Source organism: Physella acuta, unplaced genomic scaffold (assembly GCF_028476545.2).
Source record: "Physella acuta isolate Inbredline_101_S28 unplaced genomic scaffold, ASM2847654v3 ptg000760l, whole genome shotgun sequence".
NCBI classification, from domain to species: domain Eukaryota; kingdom Metazoa; phylum Mollusca; class Gastropoda; family Physidae; genus Physella; species Physella acuta.
Window position 1 is genome coordinate 362,012 of NW_026732278.1, and position 25,185 is coordinate 387,196.

The 25,185-nt window shown below is 47.1% G+C and overlaps 3 protein-coding genes across 3 annotated transcripts in view; 2 read left to right on the forward strand and 1 right to left on the reverse strand.

Moving 5' to 3' along the window:
- The window catches only part of LOC131950414 (uncharacterized), a 40,837-nt gene extending 25,578 nt beyond the window's left edge, over positions 1-15,259 (forward strand). The window contains exons 2-3 of the mRNA XM_059312553.1: positions 14,400-14,632; positions 14,856-15,259. Coding sequence (XP_059168536.1) covers positions 14,400-14,632; positions 14,856-15,259 — 637 coding nt within the window. The remainder of the gene's footprint in view (positions 1-14,399; positions 14,633-14,855) is intronic.
- Positions 15,260-15,679: 420 nt separating this feature from the next.
- Positions 15,680-16,273, forward strand: LOC131950415 (uncharacterized). Its single transcript, XM_059312554.1, has one exon. It carries the CDS (start codon positions 15,680-15,682, stop codon positions 16,271-16,273), a length of 594 nt encoding a protein of 197 aa, XP_059168537.1.
- Positions 16,274-20,514: 4,241 nt separating this feature from the next.
- Positions 20,515-21,096, reverse strand: LOC131950417 (adhesive plaque matrix protein-like). The gene has a single exon (XM_059312555.1). It carries the CDS (start codon positions 21,094-21,096, stop codon positions 20,515-20,517), a length of 582 nt encoding a protein of 193 aa, XP_059168538.1.
- Between the last annotated feature and the right edge of the window lie 4,089 nt (positions 21,097-25,185).

A 25,185-nucleotide genomic window follows, 5' to 3' on the forward strand; every position in this document is an offset into this window, starting at 1 on the left:
GTCAATACCTCACATTCAGTATCGAGCCCTCACATTTTGTATCGAGACCTCACATTCAGTATCGATCCTTTGTGGTCAGTATCGAGCCCTCACATTCAGTATCGAGCCCTCACATTTTGTATCGAGACCTCACATTCAGTATCGAGCCCTCACATTTTGTATCGAGACCTCACATTCAGTATCGAGCCCTCACATTTTGTATCGAGACCTCACATTCAGTATCGAGCCCTCACATTTTATATCGAGACCTCACATTCAGTATCGAGCCCTCACATTTTGTATCGAGACCTCACATTCAGTATCGAGCCCTCACATTTTGTATCGAGACCTCACATTCAGTATCGAGCCCTCACATTTTGTATCGAGACCTCACATTCAGTATCGAGCCCTCACATTTTATATCGAGACCTCACATTCAGTATCGAGCCTTCAGAATCAGTATCGAGCCTGCGTTGTTGATTTATTTCTCCTCCAGGCGGGGGTCAAGGCCACTGTTAATTCAAAGGGTTTCCTTTGACCTTTTTGGGATTCTGAGAGCGACGTGGAGCTGGGAGTGAGGGGGTGGGTTGGAGGGAAAGGGGAGGGAGGAGGTATTTTTCCCATCATTCAGAGAGCAGGAACAGATACAGGGTCATCTAAATTTATCTTCCTCCATTGATACGGCTGTCACGTGACATTGGCCGACGTGACCAGCATTTTCTCACCGACGTCAACATTTTGTGACTGGTCAAACGGTCATTTTGTTGCTGTACTTAGTTCGCCAACATTGCTGCCGTCCAACCCATCAGGCAAAACATCGGATTTGTATAAAATGATGGAATATTTTTTACATCATAATTTTTCCCTCTTCTCGCCATTTTGTAGTGTGGACACTGAATGATTTTGTCCCGCCGTAATCCGACACATTTTGACGTCCAACACTAGCACGGCAAGACATCACCGAGCCCCACACTAAAGCTTTATGTAGCGTGTAACGTGGCGGGACGTTAGGGACGAACAGACAGTACGGGCTGGATAGACAGGACAAACATCTATTGGAGGGACGGCTGGTCTAGACAGGGACGGCTGGTCTAGACAGGGACGGCTGGTCTAGACAGGGACGGCTGGAGGTGGTCTAGACAGGGACGGCTGGAGGCGGTCTAGACAGGGACGACTGGAGCTGGTCTAGACAGGGACGGCTGGAGGCGGTCTAGACAGGGACGGCTGATCTAGACAGGGACGGCTGGTCTAGACAGGGACGGCTGGTCTAGACAGGGACGGCTGGTCTAGACAGGGACGGCTGGAGATGGTCTAGACAGGGACGGCTGGAGGCGGTCTAGACAGGGACGGCTGGTCTAGACAGGGACGGCTGGTCTAGACAGGGACGGCTGGAGATGGTCTAGACAGGGACGGCTGGAGGTGGTCTAGACAGGGACGGCTGGTCTAGACAGGGACGGCTGGAGGTTGGTCTAGAAAGGGACGGCTGGAGGTGGTCTAGACAGGGACGGTTGGAGGTGGTCTAGACAGGGACGACTGGAGGTGGTCTAGACAGGGACGGTTGGTCTAGACAGGGACGGCTGGATGTGGTCTAGACAGGGACGACTGGAGGTGGTCTAGACAGGGACGGCTGGATGTGGTCTAGACAGGGACGGCTGGAGGTGGTCTAGACAGGGACGGCTGGAGGCGGTCTAGACAGGGACGGCTGGTCTAAACAGGGACGGCTGGAGGTGGTCTAGACAGGGACGGCTGGAGGTGGTCTAGACAGGGACGGCTGGAGGTGGTCTAGACAGGGACGACTGGAGGTGGTCTAGACAGGGACGGTTGGAGGTCGTCTAGACAGGGATAGCTGGTCTAGACAGGGACGGTTGGAGGTGGTCTAGACAGGGACGGCTGGTCTAGACAGGGACGGCTGGAGGTGGTCTAGACAGGGACGGCTGGAGGTGGTCTAGACAGGGACGGCTGGAGGTGGTCTAGACAGGGACGGCTGGTCTAGACAGGGACGGCTGGAGGTGGTCTAGACAGGGACGGCTGGAGGTGGTCTAGACAGGGACGGCTGGTCTAGACAGGGACGGCTGGTCTAGACAGGGACGGCTGGTCTAGACAGGGACGGCTGGAGGTGGTCTAGACAGGGACGGCTGGAGGTGGTCTAGGCAGGGACGGATGGTGGTGGTCTAGACAAGGACGGCTGGATGTGGTCTAGACAGGGACGGCTGGTCTAAACAGGGACGGCTGGAGGTGGTCTAGACAGGGACGGCTGGAGGTGGTCTAGACAGGGACGGCTGGAGGTGGTCTAGACAGGGACGGCTGGAGGTGGTCTAGACAGGGACGGCTGGAGGTGGTCTAGACAGGGACGGCTGGTCTAGACAGGGACGGCTGGAGGTGGTCTAGACAGGGACGGCTGGAGGTGGTCTAGACAAGGGACGGATGGAGGTGGTCTAGACAGGGACGGTTGGAGGTGGTCTAGGCAGTAAGTCTAAAAGCCATTTAATTGTATAAGTATATCATCTCCACCAAAAAACCCCCTCATCGCACTTGATATCTGAGGCGCTAAAAAACCATTCCATATTTGATGTGCCGCAACATTTATAATTTCCATAAATAGATCTATATATAGGCATTATATATATATATATATATATATATATATATATATATATATATATATATATAGTTAAAGCTTATTATAAAATACACTTATCGTCTAAATTAGCTAATCGTTTATAGAGCATCGGACAATTACCGATGTAGATTTCTATGAAGCGAGACGGATATCATTAGTTGATTAAATCAGCCATTGGATTGGTCATTTCCTAATTGCGGCAGTGTTGCAGGTCACTCTGACATTACTCCATTGACCCGGTAGTTATTGCCTTCACTACATCATAAACTAATTTGTTCGCCTTATACGTTTATTGCATTTCCGTTTATTCTGTTGATCCAAGTTTTTAGAATGCTGGTACAAGATGTCTGATGTCATGTAAAATATGAAACTTTGTGATGTTCGTATTAAGAGGTGCATCTTCCCACATCAAGAATCGTTTTATCTTTATGATTTTCAACATATTTTTTTATCTTTTATTTTAAACTGTGTTTTCCTTTTCAAGTTTGGGTGTTGAATAATTGCGTGTTTAGTTATCATTGTGGATTAAGTGTGTGATCTTTTTTCAATCTGTAGCGCGGGGTATAAATGTGTGATCTTTTTCTGTAGCTCAGGCTATAATTAATGTAATAATTAGTGCTGCTATCTTTGCTATTTAAATTTTAAAAATAATAAAATATGGATTTTTAAAAATTTCATAACACTTTTTAAAAAAATAAAAAAATAAAGAATAAAATGCATTTCTTTAATAAACAAATTCTAATATAAATATTTCATCATCGTAAGCCGTAGGATACAAGAAATATGAAGTAGAAGCTTAGTATAAGGTTACATTTTTCTGGCAACTTTTCTGATGTTGTTTCAAGCAGATTTGCCGGGATAAAAATAGATTTTGATAAGGAATGAATAGCTGAGGAGGTGAAAACATTTATCATGAAATGTACTTGAGATGAGTTATAAATCAAGTACGAGCAGTATTTAAAACTACAGGTTTGAGACGTTTCAAAATCCACCCAATCTGACCAGTAGGTTGTCTCCCTGTCATACAAAAGTCTTCAGGTCCCTGTGGGACTCTTATCACTGCAGCCTGGGACACTGGCTGGCTATTCCATGAGAACCTGGACACGTGCATGCAATCGGTCAAACTATAAATACCACCTGCTGTGACGCCAAACTATAAATACCACAAGTTGTGACGTCAAACTATAAATACCACCAGTTGTGACGTCAAATTATAAATACCACCAGTTGTGACGTCAAACTATAAATACTACAGGTTGTGACGTCAAACTATAAATACCACCAGTTGTGACGTCAAACTATAAATACCACCAGTTGTGACGTCAAACTATAAATACTACCGGTTGTGACGTCAAACTATAAATACCACCAGTTGTGACGTCAAACTATAAATATCATCAGTTGTGACGTCAAAATATAAATACCACCAGTTGTGACGTTAAACTATAAATACCACCAGTTGTGACGTCAAACTATAAATACTATATATCGTACACCTATCAATACTATAAATAAAAAGCTGCCCTCCGTGTCTAGACGATGAGAGCCACATAAAAATGTTCCCGTTTGGTGACGGATGGATCCTCGTGTGGCGTGATGATAGGATGTTATGGCCAACCTACTCGCAGGATGTTATGGCCAACCTTCTCGCAGCCATGGCCAACCTTCTCGCAGCCATAGCAGGATTTTATGGCCAACCTACTCGCAGCCATGGCAGGATTTTATGGCCAACCTACTCGCAGCCATGGCCAACCTTCTCGCAGCCATAGCAGGATTTTATGGCCAACCTACTCGCAGCCATGGCAGGATTTTATGGCCAACCTACTCGCAGCCATGGCAGGATTTTATGGCCAACCTTCTAGTTATGGATAGGGTTTGGGGTATGGATACTGAGAGGTTAAAGTTAGCGTTAAAATAGGGATAGGGGGGTGGATATGGCGAGAAATAGCGATAGGTATAACTCAAGGCACAGTATGTATTCTAAAGGGAGGGGCAATACCCCGTGGTACGGGGAGTGATGTTGGTAATCCAAGTGTGGGTTTAGTGAGGGAGGATTGTGGGTTTAGCGATGGAGGCTTGTGGGTTTAGTAAGGGAGGCTTGTGGGTTTAGTGAGGGAGGCTTGTGGGTTTAGTGAGGGAGGCTTGTGGGTTTAGTGAGGGAGGCTTGTGGGTTTAGTGAGGGAGGCTTGTGGGTTTAGTGAGGGAGGCTTGTGGGTTTAGTGAGGGAGGATTGTGGGTTTAGTTAGGGAGGATTGTGAGTTTAGTAAGGGAGGATTGTGGGTTTAGAATTAAAATCGTATGTATAAAAAGACATTTACTAACTCGTTTTGTTGGTTTGGATAAAAAAATTTCAAATAAAGTCACTCGATTGAGCACCAAGTATATTTAATTAAGCTAATATAATCCGCGCGCTATTGAAAGCAATTATCGACTGCCAGAAGAATATAGCGATGTAGTAATCGAAAAACGATTGACACACCGGTCAATTAAGTAGCTGACTCAGCAGAAACGTTGCTTTAATGTGTATTCATCTGTGTTTGTACACACTGGCGCACTGTAAACATCATCTCAAATAGGTAAATATGTGAGAATTCACACACACACACACACACACACACACACACACACACACACATCAACACACACACACAAACACACATCAACACACACACACATTTATATTTTTATGCATGTTTGCGTGTGTATGTTTATGCGTATGTGTATGTAAACATTGTTACGTGTAAGAAAAAAAAACCGCCTGTAAGAAAAAATACCGCCTGTGATAAACGAGAAGATTTTGGTTGCTAAATCCCTACGACAACTCAAAGCCCAGAGGGGGGAGGGGGGAGAGAGGGGGTGGCAGTCATGCCCTCGGCCTCAGCTCTGCTTCTCTCTTCTCTCCTCCTCAAGCGGCAAATTACAGGTAATGATGGTCATAATTATTGTGGTCCAATTAAGGACTGAGAAAATGGAATAAAAGGCGTAGGGAGAAGCGGTTTCCGGTAGGAAAAGTGGGGCAACTAGGAGGTTAAGTGGTGCATGGTAAACAAGGTCACGTGATCTAAGTTTTCTGCCGTGAGTAAAGTCATGTGATGTGAGTACAGTCATGTAATGTGAGTACAGTCATGTGATGTGAGTAAAGTCATGTGATGTGAGTAAAGTCATGTGATGTGAGTAAAGTCATGTGATGTGAGTAAAGTCATGTGATGTGAGTAAAGTCATGTGATGTGAGTAAAGTCATGTGATGTGAGTAAAGTCATGTGATGTGAGTAAAGTCATGTGATGTGAGTAAAGTCATGTGATGTGAGTAAAGTCATGTGATGTGAGTAAAGTCATGTGATGTGAGTAAAGTCATGTGAGGTGAGGACAGCCTGTAGTGAGGTGAGGACAGCCTGTAGTGAGGTGAGGACAGCCTGTAGTGAGGTGAGGACAGCCTGTAGTGAGGACAGCCTGTAGTCATGTGAGTAAAGTCATGTGATGTGAGTAAAGTCATGTGATGTGAGTAAAGTCATGTGATGTGAGTAAAGTCATGTGATGTGAGTAAAGTCATGTGATGTGAGTAAAGTCATGTGAGGTGAGGACAGCCTGTAGTGAGGTGAGGACAGCCTGTAGTGAGGTGAGGACAGCCTGTAGTGAGGTGAGGACAGCCTGTAGTGAGGACAGCCTGTAGTGAGGACAGCCTGTAGTGAGGACAGCCTGTAGTGAGGTGAGGACAGCCTGTAGTGAGGTGAGGACAGCCTGTAGTGAGGTGAGGACAGCCTGTAGTGAGGTGAGGACAGCCTGTAGTGAGGTGAGGACAGCCTGTAGTGAGGTGAGGACAGCCTGTAGTGAGGTGAGGACAGCCTGTAGTGAGGACAGCCTGTAGTGAGGTGAGGACAGCCTGTAGTGAGGTGAGGACAGCCTGTAGTGAGGACAGCCTGTAGTGAGGTGAGGACAGCCTGTAGTGAGGTGAGGACAGCCTGTAGTGAGGTGAGGACAGCCTGTAGTGAGGTGAGGACAGCCTGTAGTGAGGTGAGGACAGCCTGTAGTGAGGTGAGGACAGCCTGTAGTGAGGTGAGGACAGCCTGTAGTGAGGTGAGGACAGCCTGTAGTGAGGTGAGGACAGCCTGTAGTGAGGTGAGGACAGCCTGTAGTGAGGTGAGGACAGCCTGTAATGAGGTGAGGACAGCCTGTAGTGAGGTGAGGACAGCCTGTAGTGAGGACAGCCTGTAGTGAGGACAGCCTATAGTGAGGTGAGGACAGCCTGTAGTGAGGTGAGGACAGCCTGTAGTGAGGTGAGGACAGCCTATAGTGAGGTGAGGACAGCCTGTAGTGAGGTGAGGACAGCCTGTAGTGAGGACAGCCTGTAGTGAGGTGAGGACAGCCTGTAGTGAGGTGAGGACAGCCTGTAGTGAGGACAGCCTGTAGTGAGGTGAGGACAGCCTGTAGTGAGGTGAGGACAGCCTGTAGTGAGGTGAGGACAGCCTGTAGTGAGGTGAGGACAGCCTGTAGTGAGGTGAGGACAGCCTGTAGTGAGGTGAGGACAGCCTGTAGTGAGGTGAGGACAGCCTGTAGTGAGGTGAGGACAGCCTGTAGTGAGGTGAGGACAGCCTGTAGTGAGGTGAGGACAGCCTGTAGTGAGGTGAGGACAGCCTGTAATGAGGTGAGGACAGCCTGTAGTGAGGTGAGGACAGCCTGTAGTGAGGACAGCCTGTAGTGAGTACAGCCTATAGTGAGGTGAGGACAGCCTGTAGTGAGGTGAGGACAGCCTGTAGTGAGGTGAGGACAGCCTATAGTGAGGTGAGGACAGCCTGTAGTGAGGTGAGGACAGCCTGTAGTGAGGACAGACTGTAGTGAGGTGAGGACAGCCTGTAGTGAGGTGAGGACAGCCTGTAGTGAGGACAGCCTGTAGTGAGGTGAGGACAGCCTGTAGTGAGGTGAGGACAGCCTGTAGTGAGGTGAGGACAGCCTGTAGTGAGGTGAGGACAGCCTGTAGTGAGGTGAGGACAGCCTGTAGTGAGGTGAGGACAGCCTGTAGTGAGGTGAGGACAGCCTGTAGTGAGGTGAGGACAGCCTGTAGTGAGGTGAGGACAGCCTGTAGTGAGGTGAGGACAGCCTGTAATGAGGTGAGGACAGCCTGTAGTGAGGTGAGGACAGCCTGTAGTGAGGTGAGGACAGCCTGTAGTGAGGACAGCCGGTAATGAGGTGAGGACAGCCTGTAGTGAGGTGAGGACAGCCTGTAGTGAGGACAGCCTGTAGTGAGGACTGCCTATAGTGAGGTGAGGACAGCCTGTAGTGAGGTGAGGACAGCCTGTAGTGAGGTGAGGACAGCCTGTAGTGAGGACAGCCTGTAGTGAGGTGAGGACAGCCTGTAATGAGGTGAGGACAGCCTGTAGTGAGGTGAGGACAGCCTGTAGTGAGGTGAGGACAGCCTGTAGTGAGGACAGCCTGTAATGAGGTGAGGACAGCCTGTAGTGAGGTGAGGACAGCCTGTAGTGAGGACAGCCTGTAGTGAGGACAGCCTGTAGTGAGGTGAGGACAGCCTGTAATGAGGTGAGGACAGCCTGTAATGAGGTGAGGACAGCCTGTAGTGAGGTGAGGACAGCCTGTAGTGAGGTGAGGACAGCCTGTAGTGAGGACAGCCTGTAGTGAGGTGAGGACAGCCTGTAGTGAGGTGAGGACAGCCTGTAGTGAGGTGAGGACAGCCTGTAGTGAGGTGAGGACAGCCTGTAGTGAGGTGAGGACAGCCTGTAATGAGGTGAGGACAGCCTGTAGTGAGGTGAGGACAGCCTGTAGTGAGGTGAGGACAGCCTGTAGTGAGGACAGCCTGTAATGAGGTGAGGACAGCCTGTAGTGAGGTGAGGACAGCCTGTAGTGAGGACAGCCTGTAGTGAGGACAGCCTATAGTGAGGTGAGGACAGCCTGTAGTGAGGTGAGGACAGCCTGTAGTGAGGTGAGGACAGCCTGTAGTGAGGACAGCCTGTAGTGAGGTGAGGACAGCCTGTAATGAGGTGAGGACAGCCTGTAGTGAGGTGAGGACAGCCTGTAGTGAGGTGAGGACAGCCTGTAGTGAGGACAGCCTGTAATGAGGTGAGGACAGCCTGTAGTGAGGTGAGGACAGCCTGTAGTGAGGACAGCCTGTAGTGAGGACAGCCTGTAGTGAGGTGAGGACAGCCTGTAATGAGGTGAGGACAGCCTGTAATGAGGTGAGGACAGCCTGTAGTGAGGTGAGGACAGCCTGTAGTGAGGTGAGGACAGCCTGTAGTGAGGACAGCCTGTAGTGAGGTGAGGACAGCCTGTAGTGAGGTGAGGACAGCCTGTAGTGAGGTGAGGACAGCCTGTAATGAGGTGAGGACAGCCTGTAATGAGGTGAGGACAGCCTGTAATGAGGTGAGGACAGCCTGTAATGAGGACAGCCTGTAGTGAGGTGAGGACAGCCTGTAGTGAGGTGAGGACAGCCTGTAGTGAGGTGAGGACAGCCTGTAGTGAGGTGAGGACAGCCTGTAGTGAGGTGAGGACAGCCTGTAGTGAGGTGAGGACAGCCTGTAGTGAGGTGAGGACAGCCTGTAGTGAGGACAGCCTGTAGTGAGGACAGCCTATAGTGAGGTGAGGACAGCCTGTAGTGAGGTGAGGACAGCCTGTAGTGAGGACAGCCTATAGTGAGGTGAGGACAGCCTGTAGTGAGGTGAGGACAGCCTGTAGTGAGGACAGCCTATAGTGAGGTGAGGACAGCCTGTAGTGAGGTGAGGACAGCCTGTAGTGAGGACAGCCTGTAGTGAGGTGAGGACAGCCTGTAGTGAGGACAGCCTATAGTGAGGTGAGGACAGCCTGTAGTGAGGTGAGGACAGCCTGTAGTGAGGACAGCCTATAGTGAGGTGAGGACAGCCTGTAGTGAGGTGAGGACAGCCTGTAGTGAGGACAGCCTGTAGTGAGGACAGCCTGTAGTGAGGACAGCCTGTAGTGAGGTGAGGACAGCCTGTAGTGAGGTGAGGACAGCCTGTAGTGAGGTGAGGACAGCCTGTAGTGAGGTGAGGACAGCCTGTAGTGAGGTGAGGACAGCCTGTAGTGAGGACAGCCTGTAGTGAGATGAGGACAGCCTGTAGTGAGGTGAGGACAGCCTGTAGTGAGGTGAGGACAGCCTGTAGTGAGGTGAGGACAGCCTGTAGTGAGGTGAGGACAGCCTGTAGTGAGGTGAGGACAGCCTCTAGTGAGGTGAGGACAGCCTGTAGTGAGGTGAGGACAGCCTGTAGTGAGGTGAGGACAGCCTGTAGTGAGGACAGCCTGTAGTGAGGTGAGGACAGCCTGTAGTGAGGTGAGGACAGCCTGTAGTGAGGTGAGGACAGCCTGTAGTGAGGTGAGGACAGCCTGTAGTGAGGTGAGGACAGCCTGTAATGAGGTGAGGACAGCCTGTAGTGAGGTGAGGACAGCCTGTAGTGAGGTGAGGACAGCCTGTAGTGAGGACAGCCGGTAATGAGGTGAGGACAGCCTGTAGTGAGGTGAGGACAGCCTGTAGTGAGGACAGCCTGTAGTGAGGACTGCCTATAGTGAGGTGAGGACAGCCTGTAGTGAGGTGAGGACAGCCTGTAGTGAGGTGAGGACAGCCTGTAGTGAGGACAGCCTGTAGTGAGGTGAGGACAGCCTGTAATGAGGTGAGGACAGCCTGTAGTGAGGTGAGGACAGCCTGTAGTGAGGTGAGGACAGCCTGTAGTGAGGACAGCCTGTAATGAGGTGAGGACAGCCTGTAGTGAGGTGAGGACAGCCTGTAGTGAGGACAGCCTGTAGTGAGGACAGCCTGTAGTGAGGTGAGGACAGCCTGTAATGAGGTGAGGACAGCCTGTAATGAGGTGAGGACAGCATGTAGTGAGGTGAGGACAGCCTGTAGTGAGGTGAGGACAGCCTGTAGTGAGGACAGCCTGTAGTGAGGTGAGGACAGCCTGTAGTGAGGTGAGGACAGCCTGTAGTGAGGTGAGGACAGCCTGTAGTGAGGTGAGGACAGCCTGTAGTGAGGTGAGGACAGCCTGTAATGAGGTGAGGACAGCCTGTAATGAGGACAGCCTGTAGTGAGGTGAGGACAGCCTGTAGTGAGGACAGCCTGTAATGAGGTGAGGACAGCCTGTAGTGAGGTGAGGACAGCCTGTAGTGAGGTGAGGACAGCCTGTAGTGAGGACAGCCTGTAGTGAGGACAGCCTATAGTGAGGTGAGGACAGCCTGTAGTGAGGTGAGGACAGCCTGTAGTGAGGTGAGGACAGCCTGTAGTGAGGTGAGGACAGCCTGTAATGAGGTGAGGACAGCCTGTAATGAGGACAGCCTGTAGTGAGGACTGCCTATAGTGAGGTGAGGACAGCCTGTAGTGAGGTGAGGACAGCCTGTAGTGAGGTGAGGACAGCCTGTAGTGAGGACAGCCTGTAGTGAGGTGAGGACAGCCTGTAATGAGGTGAGGACAGCCTGTAGTGAGGTGAGGACAGCCTGTAGTGAGGTGAGGACAGCCTGTAGTGAGGACAGCCTATAGTGAGGTGAGGACAGCCTGTAGTGAGGTGAGGACAGCCTGTAGTGAGGACAGCCTATAGTGAGGTGAGGACAGCCTGTAGTGAGGTGAGGACAGCCTGTAGTGAGGACAGCCTGTAGTGAGGTGAGGACAGCCTGTAGTGAGGACAGCCTATAGTGAGGTGAGGACAGCCTGTAGTGAGGTGAGGACAGCCTGTAGTGAGGACAGCCTATAGTGAGGTGAGGACAGCCTGTAGTGAGGTGAGGACAGCCTGTAGTGAGGACAGCCTGTAGTGAGGACAGCCTGTAGTGAGGACAGCCTGTAGTGAGGTGAGGACAGCCTGTAGTGAGGTGAGGACAGCCTGTAGTGAGGACAGCCTGTAGTGAGGTGAGGACAGCCTGTAGTGAGGTGAGGACAGCCTGTAGTGAGGACAGCCTGTAGTGAGATGAGGACAGCCTGTAGTGAGGTGAGGACAGCCTGTAGTGAGGTGAGGACAGCCTGTAGTGAGGTGAGGACAGCCTGTAGTGAGGTGAGGACAGCCTGTAGTGAGGTGAGGACAGCCTCTAGTGAGGTGAGGACAGCCTGTAGTGAGGTGAGGACAGCCTGTAGTGAGGTGAGGACAGCCTGTAGTGAGGACAGCCTGTAGTGAGGTGAGGACAGCCTGTAGTGAGGTGAGGACAGCCTGTAGTGAGGTGAGGACAGCCTGTAGTGAGGTGAGGACAGCCTGTAGTGAGGTGAATTAGAAGTGGTTCTTTACTTACAGAGAGATGGTTTTAGTTTTTCGCAACCTTCTCTACCTTGTGTTACAAACAAAAAACTACAACACAACGAAGCCTCTATTATTTTATAAAAACTGTTACACCTCGTGTAGTTTAATAGTTGAATTGTATTTCTTGATTCAAACCTTTATATTAAAATACTGGATAGACCGTGTAGCAACTAATGCTAGCGTGTAGCAACTAATGCTAGCGTGTAGCAACTAATGCTAGCGTGTAGCAACTAATGCTAGCGTGGAGCAACTAATGCTTGCGTCGCTAGTTTGCTTTAAAACCTGAGTTTTAAAACTCTCAAAAAATGTCGGGAGAATTCAAGGAATAGAGAGACAAGAGCGAAAATACGAGACGAGGCAGCCAGATAGGGGTGAGAGAGGGAGGGGGGGAGGTTGGGGGAAGGGAGAGATCGAACGACGAAGATAGATGAATCGTGCAAAGATGCGTGTGATGTGATTACCAAATAATCAACCAATAAATGCGAGAGATGAACTGAAAAAAATTCGTCCATATTAATTTGTAACGGGCAGAGAAGGCATCTATCGTGATTATAAATATCTAATGATCACGTAACGGGCAGAGAAGGCAGCTATCGTGGTTAGAACTATCTAAATGATCACGTAACGGGCAGAGAAGGCATCTATCGTGATTAGAACTATCTAAATGATCACACAACGGGCAGAGAAGGCAGCTATCGTGATTAGAACTATCTAAATCATCACCCGAACCACAGGTCGATTCTGTCATCAATAATGGAGGAACATAAAATAGCCTACATTACCGAGGAGACTCGCGCCGTACATTTCAATGGACTAAACGTCGGCTGTAGCACTAACGTACGTCTCTTCAGTCGTGACCTCATTCAGGCCTGTTTAGCTGGCCAGACAACTAGACTTTTGGCCAGACAACTAGACTTTTGGTTAGACAACTAGACTTTTGGTTAGACAACTAGACTTTTGGTTAGACAACTAGACTTTTGGTTAGACAACTAGACTTTTGGTTAGACAACTAGACTTTTGGTTAGACAACTAGACTTTTGGTTAGACAACTAGACTTTTGGTTAGACAACTAGACTTTTGGTTAGACAACTAGACTTTTGGTTAGACAACTAGACTTTTGGTTAGACAACTAGACTTTTGGTTAGACAACTAGACTTTTGGTTAGACAACTAGACTTTTGGTTAAACAACTAGACTTTTGGCCAGACAACTAGACTTCTAGTGGATGGCCAGACTAGACTTTTGGCCAAACTAGACCTTTGGCCAGACAACTAGACTTTTGGCCAGACAACTAGACTTTTGGCCATTCAACTAGACTTCTAGTGGCTAGTCAGACAACTAGACTACCCCGGTAGATTAATGTCTAGTACAGCCCAACACCACCGGTTACTAAAACAAGCAAGCTATGTAGCCGGTAAGCCGCTCGTCTTAGCTAGGCAATCAACCTAAAGGTTACGCCACATGATTATTTCAGCACGTTTAATTATGCTCAATTTAATCTAGAGTATACCTCTCATACCAAAGTAAACACTCCGTCCCCAATACAGGCCAGTGAACCCATACACACGAACCCATCCACACAAATAGACACACACACCCTCACAAAACAGCTCGTCCACTTTCTGTACAGGCCAGTGAGCACATAACACACGCACCTACACACATTCTCACTAACTCGCACAAACACAACTTCAACACATGCATTTTAATGACACTATACACACCGACCTCTTTCAATACCGGCCAGTGAACATTTTCACACGAATTGTTAACAGCACCAATTCCTCCATTCACACACACACTCACACACTCATACGGGAGCACAAATACAAGCACTGAACATTGCCACTGTAATACCCTCCCCCCCCCCCCCCACACACACACACAAACCAAATACATACTCAAGTACTCAGCTTTTTTACCCGCGAACACAAAACACCTCATGACCAACCCACCTCAACCCACACAAACTAAACACAGAAAAGTAGCACACACCTCCATCTATTAAAAGCGTTAAACACTCTTCCACACAAAAACACACACATAAACCAAAACACCAACACATTCACGGTCAGACACTCAGTGCCTCAGTCACACTTATGTAAAACACCACTCCCTCCCCCTAACGTAAAACACCTCTCCCTCCCTCTAACGTAAAACACCTTTCCCTGCCCCTAACATAAAACACCTCTCCCCCTTGACGTAAAACATCTCTCCCTCCCCCTAACGTAAAACACCTCTCCCTCCCCCTAACGTAAAACACATCTCCTTCCCCCTAACGTAAAACACCTCTCCCTCCCCCTAACGTAAAACACCTCTCCCTCCCCCTAACGTAAAACACATCTCCTTCCCCCTAACGTAAAACACCTCTCCCTCCCCCTGACGTAAAACACCTCTCCCTCCCCCTAACGTAAAACACCACTCCCTCCCCCTGACGTAAAACACCTCTCCCTCCCCTTGACGTAAAACACCTCTCCCTCCACTAAACACAAACATCGAATACTATCCTAGCCATTAAACGCACACGACTCGACAGTTTTCTCTCATTGATTTCCTTGTCCCGGGCAGCAGCGGCTCTAGCTGGGGTGGTGGAGGCTGTGATCTGGGCGACACCAGCACAGATAATCAAAGGCCGTCCAGCAGCGGCACTAGCTGGGGTGGTGGAGGCTGTGATCTGGGCGACACCAGCACAGATAATCAAAGGCCGTCCAGCAGCGGCTCTAGCTGGGGTGGTGGAGGCTGTGATCTGGGCGACACCAGCACAGATAATCAAAGGCCGTCCAGCAGCGGCTCTAGCTGGGGTACAGGCGGGTGGAGGCTGTGATCTGGGCGACACCAGCACAGATAATCAAAGGCCGTCCAGCAGCGGCTCTAGCTGGGGTACAGGCGGGTGGAGGCTGTGATCTGGGCGACACCAGCACAGATAATCAAAGGCCGTCCAGCAGCGGCTCTAGCTGGGGTACAGGCGGGTGGAGGCTGTGATCTGGGCGACACCAGCACAGATAATCAAAGGCCGTCCAGCAGCGGCTCTAGCTGGGGTACAGGCGGGTGGAGGCTGTGATCTGGGCGACACCAGCACAGATAATCAAAGGCCGTCCAGCAGCGGCTCTAGCTGGGGTGGTGGAGGCTGTGATCTGGGCGACACCAGCACAGATAATCAAAGGCCGTCCAGCAGCGGCTCTAGCTGGGGTGGTGGAGGCTGTGATCTGGGCGACACCAGTACAGATAATCAAAGGCCGTCCAGCAGCGGCTCTAGTTGGGGTGGTGGAGGCTGTGATCTGGGCGACACCAGCACAGATAATCAAAGGCCGTCCAGCAGCGGCACTAGCTGGGGTGGTGGAGGCTGTGATCTGGGCGACACCAGCACAGATAATCAAAGGCCGTCCAGCAGCGGCTCTAGCTGGGGTACAGGCGGGTGGAGGCTGTGATCTGGGCGACACCAGCACAGATAATCAAAGGCCGTCCAGCAGCGGCTCTAGCTGGGGTGGTGGAGGCTGTGATCTGGGCGACACCAGCACAGATAATCAAAGGCCGTCCAGCAGCGGCTCTAGCTGGGGTACAGGCGGGTGGAGGCTGTGATCTGGGCGACACCAGCACAGATAATCAAAGGCCGTCCAGCAGCGGCTCTAGCTGGGGTACAGGCGGGTGGAGGCTGTGATCTGGGCGACACCAGCACAGATAATCAAAGGCCGTCCAACGTTGAGAGATGCTCGGTAGTCGGTGGGGATGATTAGACTCATGCGAGGATATATGGGTAGATGTGGATATTAGGGTAGATGTGGATATCTGGGTAGATGTGGATATATCGGTAGAATTTGATATTTGGGTAGATGTGAATATTTGGGTAGATGTTGATTTGGGTAGAAGTGGATATTTGGGTAGATGTGGATATTTGGGTAGATGTGGATATCTGGGTGGATTTGGATATCTGGGTAGAATTTGATATTTGGGTAGATGTGAATATTTGGGTAGATGTGAATATTTGGGTAGATGTGGATATTTGGGTAGATGTGGATATTTGGGTAGATGTGGATATTTGGGTAGATGTGGATATCTGGGCAGATGTGGATATTTGGGTAGATGTGAATATTTGGGTAGATGTGAATATTTGGGTAGATGTGGATATTTGGGTAGATGTGGATATTTGGGTAGATGTGGATATTTGGGTAGATGTGGATATATGGATAGAATTTGATATTTGGGTAGATGTGGATATTTGGGTAGAATTTGATATTTGGGTAGATATGGATATTTGGGTAGATGTGGATATTTGGGTAGATGTGGATATTTTGGTAGATGTGGATATTTGGGTAGATGTGGATATTTGGGTAGATGTGGATATATGGGTAGATGTGGATATTTTGGTAGATGTGGATATTTGGGTAGATGTGGATATTTGGGTAGATGTGGATATTTATGTAGAGGTGGATGTTATGAGATGATTGATGGTAAAATTGTTGTTAGATAGGAACAAAAATCGCATCGTTTTCTTCATTACAAAATATAAGTGCTCTCACATTTCTGACACAGCAAGATGTGGACATAAACGTCTGACCCCGAACCTTACGTGAGTGACGTCATTTGTAGATGACCCCTGAGTGTGTGAATGTGTGTGTAAAAAGCATGTTAGTGGGGATAAATTGTGTGTTGTTGGGGATAAATTGTGTGTTGTCGGGGATAAATTGTGTGTTGTTGGGGATAAATTGTGTGTTGTTGGGGATAAATTGTGTGTTGTCGGGGATAAATTGTGTGTTGTCGGGGATAAATTGTTGTTGTTGGGGATAAATTGCGGGTGGAGGGGATAAATTGCATTGATTATCTGGTGTATACAGATAAAAAAAAACTTGACTTTTATGGATACAAGGATAGGTAGGTGTTTCACTGGTGGTTGGAGTAAAGTAGAAAACTGGATACACTGGATGCAAAACACATCATGGACAGCATTATGGATAACACTAGTTAAAGTGGATGAGACTGAGTATAAAATATGATCTAGATACATTGAACTGTATAGAGGTAAAAAACATGACCTGGTATACATATTGCTTAAAGTTAATGAAAATACTTTTGAAAATGTCGATAACCAATTTAATAACCTCGGCTTTAGAGCAGGGATTAGGGTTAGACAAGAGCTATGGTCATGAAGGATTTGGGCGATGGATGTGAGGCTTTACATTTTAAAAATCGATTTCACCTCTAGTTTATAAAATTTTAATTTCAAAGGTCAAATTGACGGAGCCGGCTAAATTGATAAAACAATTGACTGGGCCACTAACGTTGATACACGCAATTTATTGAGCCAGTAAAGTTGATAAATAAGTTGACAAGTTGATACATCAAGTGGACGTGTGTGTATAGGGGGAGGGGGGGGGGGTACCGGAGAAGATGACACAAAAAGACCGCCCCGCCGAGACCACTTGTCCATGTCCTTATTTTACCAATGGCACACAACGTAATTTCATTGACAGACTTTCTTCCAGACGGGAGGGGTGGGTGGGAGGGGCGGGCTGAAAGACGGTGGGGGGGGGGGGGGGGACGTGAAGGGAAATAAAACGGAAAGAGGATGAGAATGTTGAGAGGAAGGTGCTCATAAATTTAGCTGTAGAATGTGTTTGTCTTGTGTCAATGTTTTCTGTGTGTGTGTTTGTCTTGTGTCAATGTTTTCTGTGTGTGTTTGTTTGTCTTGTGTCAATGTTTTCTGTGTGTGTGTTTGTCTTGTGTCAATGTTTTCTGTGTGTGTGTTTGTCTTGTGTCAATGTTTTCTGTGTGTGTTTGTTTGTCTTGTGTCAATGTTTTCTGTGTGTGTGTTTGTCTTGTGTCAATGTTTTCTGTGTGTGTGTTTGTCTTGTGTCAATGTTTTCTGTGTGTGTGTTTGTCTTGTGTCAATGTTTTCTGTGTGTGTTTGTTTGTCTTGTGTCAATGTTTTCTGTGTGTGTGTTTGTCTTGTGTCAATGTTTTCTTTGTGTGTGTGTTTGTCTTGTATCAATGTTTTCTGTGTGTGTGTGTTTGTCTTGTGTCAATGTTTTCTGTGTGTGTGTTTGTCTTGTGTCAATGTTTTCTTTGTGTGTGTGTTTGTCTTGTGTCAATGTTTTCTGTGTGTGTGTTTGTCTTGTGTCACTGTTTTCAGTGTGTGTGTGTTTGTCTTATGTCAATGTTTTCTGTGTGTGTGTGTGTTTGTCTTGTGTCAATGTTTTCTGTGTGTGTGTTTGTCTTGTGTCAATGTTTTCTGTGTGTGTGTTTGTCTTGTTTCAAAGTTTTCTATGTGTGTGCGTGTCTTGTGTCAATGTTCTCTCTCTCTCTCTCTCTTGCTCTCTCCCTCCTTGTGTGTGTGTGCTTTGTGTGTGTGTGTGTGTGTGTTTGTCTGATGTCCTCCCAATACAATACTAGCTAGGTGTTCTTGTCCTGGTCACGTGATGTGTTCTAGCCTCGCTCTCATGGTCAAAGATCAAGTTTTTTTTTGAAAGATAGAGTTTCAAAGTATAGAAAAGGAGACGCCTAACGTGGTCGAAAAAAAACTAAAAAACCTATTATGAGCTGCATTACTGAATTGTACACAATTATACTGAATTTAAGAAAACTGACTGCGTATTAGCTCTCCAGACTGATTTAGCTGTTTTCTACATCAATTGTATAACACACAATAAAAAGTAATACTGGAAAGGTACTGGTTAAAAGCACCCCAACTTTTCCGAAATGGGGCGGGGGGGGGGCGCAGCACCTGGTTCGAAATAAACTGCTTTGCTCTACACCACCTGTAACAACACAAGCTTGGTGTTATCCGTTATCGCTATGTTCATCTCTACTTACGGGGTGCAGGGGAGGGGATATAAGGGGAAGGGATATAAGGGGGAGGGGATATAAGGGGGAGGGGATGTGAGCGGGGGAGGGGGGTATTTGTGACGAGATGTGACACGATAGACAACACTGATACCAGAGAGTACAGAGACCCGTATCACGTGACGTTTATGGCGAGAGATTGGTTGTAGATGGAGCAGGCGGAGTAGAGTTGGCCTGTTTAGATTTCATAGGCCTACAAGAAATGATGAGATAGCACAGGGCCCAACATAGTGCCCAACGTAGTGCCCCGCTAAATGCCCAGCGTTAAGTACACATATATAACTAGAGAGATATTTTGGTGCCATTGTGTTGTTAGTATTCTCCCCTCGAGGGGAACAGTTGGAACACTGTCCGACTGGGTTGAAAACAAAAGCCAGGGCGGTCACGTATGAGAAAAATATTTACTTTTATAAGAAGTACGATTGGTATGTTTACGTTCTGTAATATAAGACCCATGTTACGTTTTCATTACTGAGCCTTCGGGTTTTTCTTTTTAGTCATAGCAGCATACAGCTGTAGTGAGGCTACAATATGAACACCACAGCATACAGCTGTAGTGAGGCTACACCACAGCATACAGCTGTAGTGAGGCTACAATATGAACACCACAGCATACAGCTGTAGTGAGGCTACAATATGAACACCACAGCATACAGCTGTAGTGAGGCTACACCACAGCATACAGCTGTAGTGAGGCTACAATATGAACACCACAGCATACAGCTGTAGTGAGGCTACGCCACAGCATACAGCTGTAGTGAGGCTACAATATGAAGACCATGCAGAAAGAGAAAAAAACAATTTTTAATGAATCTGGACAAAATTTATTTTGTAGGCAGATAAAATAAATGTATGTTTTACTTTTTAGTTACATCTTTTTTTTCATTTATGATTTTGTTCGTGTTTTTTTTTAATGCAATAAAAACCTTTTTCTTTAAAAAATATTTTTATATGAGAATTATTTGCAGTCAGTCGAATTATACCTGTAAAATAAGTGAAAAAAAAGTACTTTTCCCGTTGTACTATTATTTGTATGACATGGAACTCTTCCATATCTAACTTGGAGACACATATTTTCTGGCGGAACAAAAGCGTGCTATACACAAGTCGCCCAAACTCTAACTACTTTTTCATCCCATCCGCTAAACAAGCCCTGAAGTCAGGGCAACTTGAGCGCCCCTAACGATAGAAAAATTGGATTGTTTTGTACTATCTCCCCACACCTCGCTGCCTTGGCGCTTTACAAACACGAGCTACGAACCAAGGACGACAACTTGGAAGACCACAACAAAAAACCGTCGGGATATTCGCTAACATGAGTCGGAAGTCAATGAGTGACGTCACAACAGCCCAGCAGACAGCGTTATTGATGTGGTCGACCAGCCGATAACGTAACAAAAATAATGCGTCACTTCTCCAATTTGGAAAGTTATCTAAAATCCAACGGAAATTCTAACACGCGTAAACAAACTTTGTGTTATCAAAATAAATAGATACATAAATAAAACATACTCACTGTATGAAATCGACAAGTTATGAAAAGAGGAGTTGAACGTAAAACTGCTGTATCCTTAAAAAGGCGCGAAAAGAAATGCTTCGACTGTCACACACATGACCCGCGCGCATACTGTCTAGTTTACATTGAAACCACATCAAGCAAGGGGACATAACCAGTGGCCAAACATGAGGACAACTCCTCCGTGGATTTTGGTTTTTATACAATTTTGCTGGGGCGGAGGGAGCCTGCCTGTGTCGTCATAGGAGGCAGGAAAATGAAAACCGTTGCTTTTTGCGAGGGGGGAGGGGGAAGGGGGAAGTGACGTCACTGATTGGTAAACACGTCGATCTAGTTTAAAAATCTTCGGTGAAATTGGATGTGCGTTCGTGTGTGGGTCAAAATGGGTGGATGCACGGGTGGATGCATGGGTGGATGCATAGGTGGATGCATGGGTGTACGGGTCAGGTTGGGTGGATGCATGGGTGTACGGGTCAGGTTGGGTGGATGCATGGGTGTACGGGTCAGGTTGGGTGGATACATGGGTGTACGGGTCAGGTTGGGTGGATGCATGGGTGTACGGGTCAGGTTGGGTGGATGCATGGGTGTACGGGTCAGGTTGGGTGGATGCATGGGTGTACGGGTCAGGTTGGGTGGATGCATGGGTGTACGGGTCAGGTCGGGTGGATGCACGGGTGTACGGGTCAGGTTGGGTGGATGCATGGGTGTACGGGTCAGGTTGGGTGGATGCATGGGTGTACGGGTCAGGTTGGGTGGATGCATGGGTGTACGGGTCAGGTTGGGTGGATGCATGGGTGTACGGGTCAGGTTGGGTGGATGCATGGGTGTACGGGTCAGGTTGGGTGGATGCACGGGTGTACGGGTCAGGTTGGGTGGATGCATGGGTGTACGGGTCAGGTTGGGTGGATGCATCGGTGTACGGGTCAGGTTGGGTGGATGGATGGGTGTACGGGTCAGGTTGGGTGGATGCATGGGTGTACGGGTCAGGTCGGACGGGTACAAACTTGTGTGGGTCAGGTTAGATGTGTACATGAGTGTAGGGGTCAGACTGTTGGGACACGGGTCTTTTTGGACCAGGGTATTTGGTTAATCCCATAGTGTATGTACCCTTAGAGGATACTATATGCACTTTTATCTCACAACGTAAATATTAACCTTCTCACCAAGCACTTTAAAAACAAATATCACAGAGGTACAGATTCTTCATATGATTTCTGTTAAATAGTTAACGGCACTCCCCTCCCCATTTCTGTTAAATAGTTAACGGCACTCCCCTCCCCATTTTTGTTAAATAGTTAACGGCACTCCCCTCCCCCTCCCCATTTCTGTTAAATAGTTAACGCCCCCCCCCCCCTCCCTCTTCCTATTTCTCTTCCCCTCGGTTCCATTGATCCATTTCTGATGACCGAAGATAGATGAAGCGAGCGGAGAGGGAGGGGAGGAGAGGGAGGGTGGAGGCCTAGAACCACCGAGTCGCCTTGAGCAGTTTCAACCCGGCCATGATTCAATCTCTTCTTAATGAACTCCGCGCCTTACAAGAAACTCGCGCGCCGAGAGATAACTAATTATGCTTGTATTTATTTTTTTACTAGCAGTTTAAAATTATGTGCTTATGTTGTCTTGTTTTTGTAACCCTTATGTACACATGAAAATTGAGCGCGCTGTAGCAAAGGGAATCAATAAAATTGAGGCGGATTTCCCAACATTTGAAGACCAAAAAAAACCGACGAGAAATACAAACAGGCAGATACACGAACGCCTGTAATGAAACGAGATGTTGGTTGTTAAGTTGGGAGAATGTCGCCTTCCTGGCCAGCCTTTATTGGACTTTAGATTGGCTGTCTAGAAGGCCGTGGAAACAGCTCGAGCACTTTGCGGATATTAAAAAAATATGAACCGGGTTTTTTTTTAGAGTTAATATTTGTTTTTAAAATATTAAAACGGTAAAACAAAATTTCCGTTAAATAATCTAATTTCAATACATCGATTTATTTTAAGATTTAATAATTTGATTTATGATCTAATAATTAACAAAACTTAGAACATCTCAGATTTCTTCTGGGCTATATTTAGCTTTTTGGAATGAGTTCAGGCAGAAAATACGCGGGAAGTAATGGCGTCTTTCCGGAAACGCCGAGCCATCCTGACCGAACAAACCTGAAAGATTTACTGCAGTTAGCCACGTGCCATTTTAAATCGATAGCAATCAATAATTAAGTTGATAAACGCAAACTGGAAATGCTCGTGTCATTAAGAAGTTATGAGCCCGTGGTAATCTTAAGTGAATTGTATCTTGGTTGACTGTATAGAGTTGTCTTGTCTGATTGTAGCGTATCGTTTCCATGGAGGGTAGAAATATATTTTGGCTGAATGTGTATAGGTGTGGAGTCTTGGGCGGCCTCTATATTTAAGCATTAATGACAATTTAGATAAAACAAGCAGAGGCGTAGCGAGGGGGGGGGGGGGGCGGGGACATATGTCCCCGGGCGCCGACCTTAGGGGGGGGGCGCCAAATTGAAAGTTTGAGGGGGGGTGCAAATGAAAAGTTCGAGGGGGGGGGGGTGCAAAGCGAAAGTTTGAGGGGGGTGCAAATGAAAAGTTCGAGGGGGGGGGGTGCAAATCGAAAGTTTGAGGGAGGGGGTGTAATTGAAAAGTTCGAGGGAGGGGGGGTGCAAATCGCAAATTGAAAGTATGTCCCCGGTCGCCGGGAAGGGTCGCTACGCTTCTGAAAACAAGCCTAGGCAATACTTACTCCCCTTCTGATGCAAGTCTATACTCACACCAGTGGCGTAGCGAGGTCGGGTGTCACCCGGTGCGGCACTTAATGGTGTCACTCCCCAGAGGCGTAGCGACCCTTCCCGGGGACAAACTTTCAAGTTTTCGCTTTGCACCCCCCCCCCCTCAAACTTTCGATTTGCACCCCCCCCCCTCAAGTTTTTCTTTATATATTTTGCTATTTTTTGCCTTGGTGTCACCCCCTTAAATGGTGTCACCCGGTGCGGTCCGCACCCCCCGCCCCCCCCCCTCGCTACGCCCCTGACTCACACCCTACCCCACCATCTACTGCAATGCTAGTCTATACGTACCCCCATCTACTGCAAGTCTAGTCTAGTCTATACTTACTCATCCATCCATTGCAAGCTTAGACTATACTTACCCCCTCCCATTTACTGAAAGTCTAGTCTATACTTACCCACGTCTACTGCAAACCTAGTCTCTACTTAGCCCCCATCTACTTCAATCCAGTCTATACTTACCCCCCCCCCCCATCTACTTCAATCTAGTCTATACTTACCCCCCCCCCCCCTCTACCCCCGGCTTGTAGACTATCAGAGAAATCAGATTGATTATAACACAGACCGACCAGGGTAGGAAAAAAAACGTGTTACATTTATCATCTGTGACACTCAAAGCGTCTATACAATTAGCTTTTTCTCGATGCGGTTAGGACCTTGGAATACTCGAATTGACCTCTGTCCGATAGTATACTGAGACTGGTCGGAAGACGGGGAAGAATCAGAAGAAAAAATGTTTCTCAAGTTTATTTTTTAAATCCTGGAATAGAACCGGATACATCGTTTTAAAACCTACGTGAAAATTAAATTTTAAAAAATTAATTGGCTGCTTAGCCACGAATGCTCTTTAGATAAACAATTCTGAAAATATTTTAGTTTCAGCCTTGTTTTAAATTTAAACTACTAGAAAAAAAAACCAGCCAAAAAAAAATTAGAATTTAGAAATCCGTTTGGAAGACATCACTGCATACCACCGAGGAGCCTCCATTAAACAACTTCTAAAAACAGCCTACACAAATCTAATTGCTTGGGCTATTGTTTCAGAAAAAAAGACAATCCACATTTTTAATTACAAGAGTCTCAAGTTGCCCAAGCTCGCAACAGTGATGGTAAATGTTCAGCCATCAGTTTATTCAACTTTATTGAACTTTATTTAATAACGGTAACAAACGTAGCACGGAGGCATTTTTCACATTTACCGTTTTTTAAAAAAATAACATTTTAATTTAAAAAAAAAAAGCAATTGAGTGTATTAGGTCGCGTTCAAGCAATGAAGGTCTGACTTGGTCTAGTGCGTTAAGTGTGATTTGAAGCATATTTTGTTCTTATGCTATCCTATGCATTGAACCATATTGTATTGCTCATAGTGTCGAAAATGTCTTATTTCGGTCGAGTAAATTGATGTTCTACTACTAGTAGAGTAGAAACTACCTATACAAGATTTAAATAAATTATAATTAAGCCCAAATAGTTTTTTTTACAAGATAAGTTTGCTTAATTAAGCTTTACTCGCTGTCTCCGTTATTCCTCTGTGTAGTCTTGTGATCAAAACTTTGAAGGAACCTGGCACTATAAGACAGGGTTCTCCAAACTACGGCCCGCGGGCCAGATGCGGCCCGCGATGTCCTCTCATCCGGCCCGCGGAAATCTTTTTGTCCACGGAATAAATGTTTGTTAGAGGTGGCTGAGAAAATATTCCCAGAAAATTCAAAACGATTTGAAAATGTTGCTTTGGGTACAAATACCATTGATCGCCGTGTTGCAGACATTGGTGAAAACATCGTGACTCAAATAGCGAAAAATGCAAGCAAGTTTGGCAATTTTTTAATTGTAATGGATCAGTTGCTGGACGGCTGTTCCACATCTGAACTGCTTATGTTCATTAGAGTTGTGGATGAAGACATAAATATAACACAAGAGCTGGCTTCCCTACATTGAATGTATGGCACTGTTACCGGAGAGAATATAGATAGTTCAGAGGCATGTTAAATGATAGAAACACAGAATCGCAAGATTTACCATACTTCACAGCAGTAAGATGGCTAATTTGCGAGAAATTTTTCTGAGCAGAGTATTTATGTTAAGAAAGGAAATAGGTGACTTCCTTGAAAGTAAAGGCAAGCCACAAGCTGGTGTACTTACTGTCTGATTAAAAGTGGGTATAGAAATTGACCTCTGCTGCAAACATAACTAGTCATTTAAATTT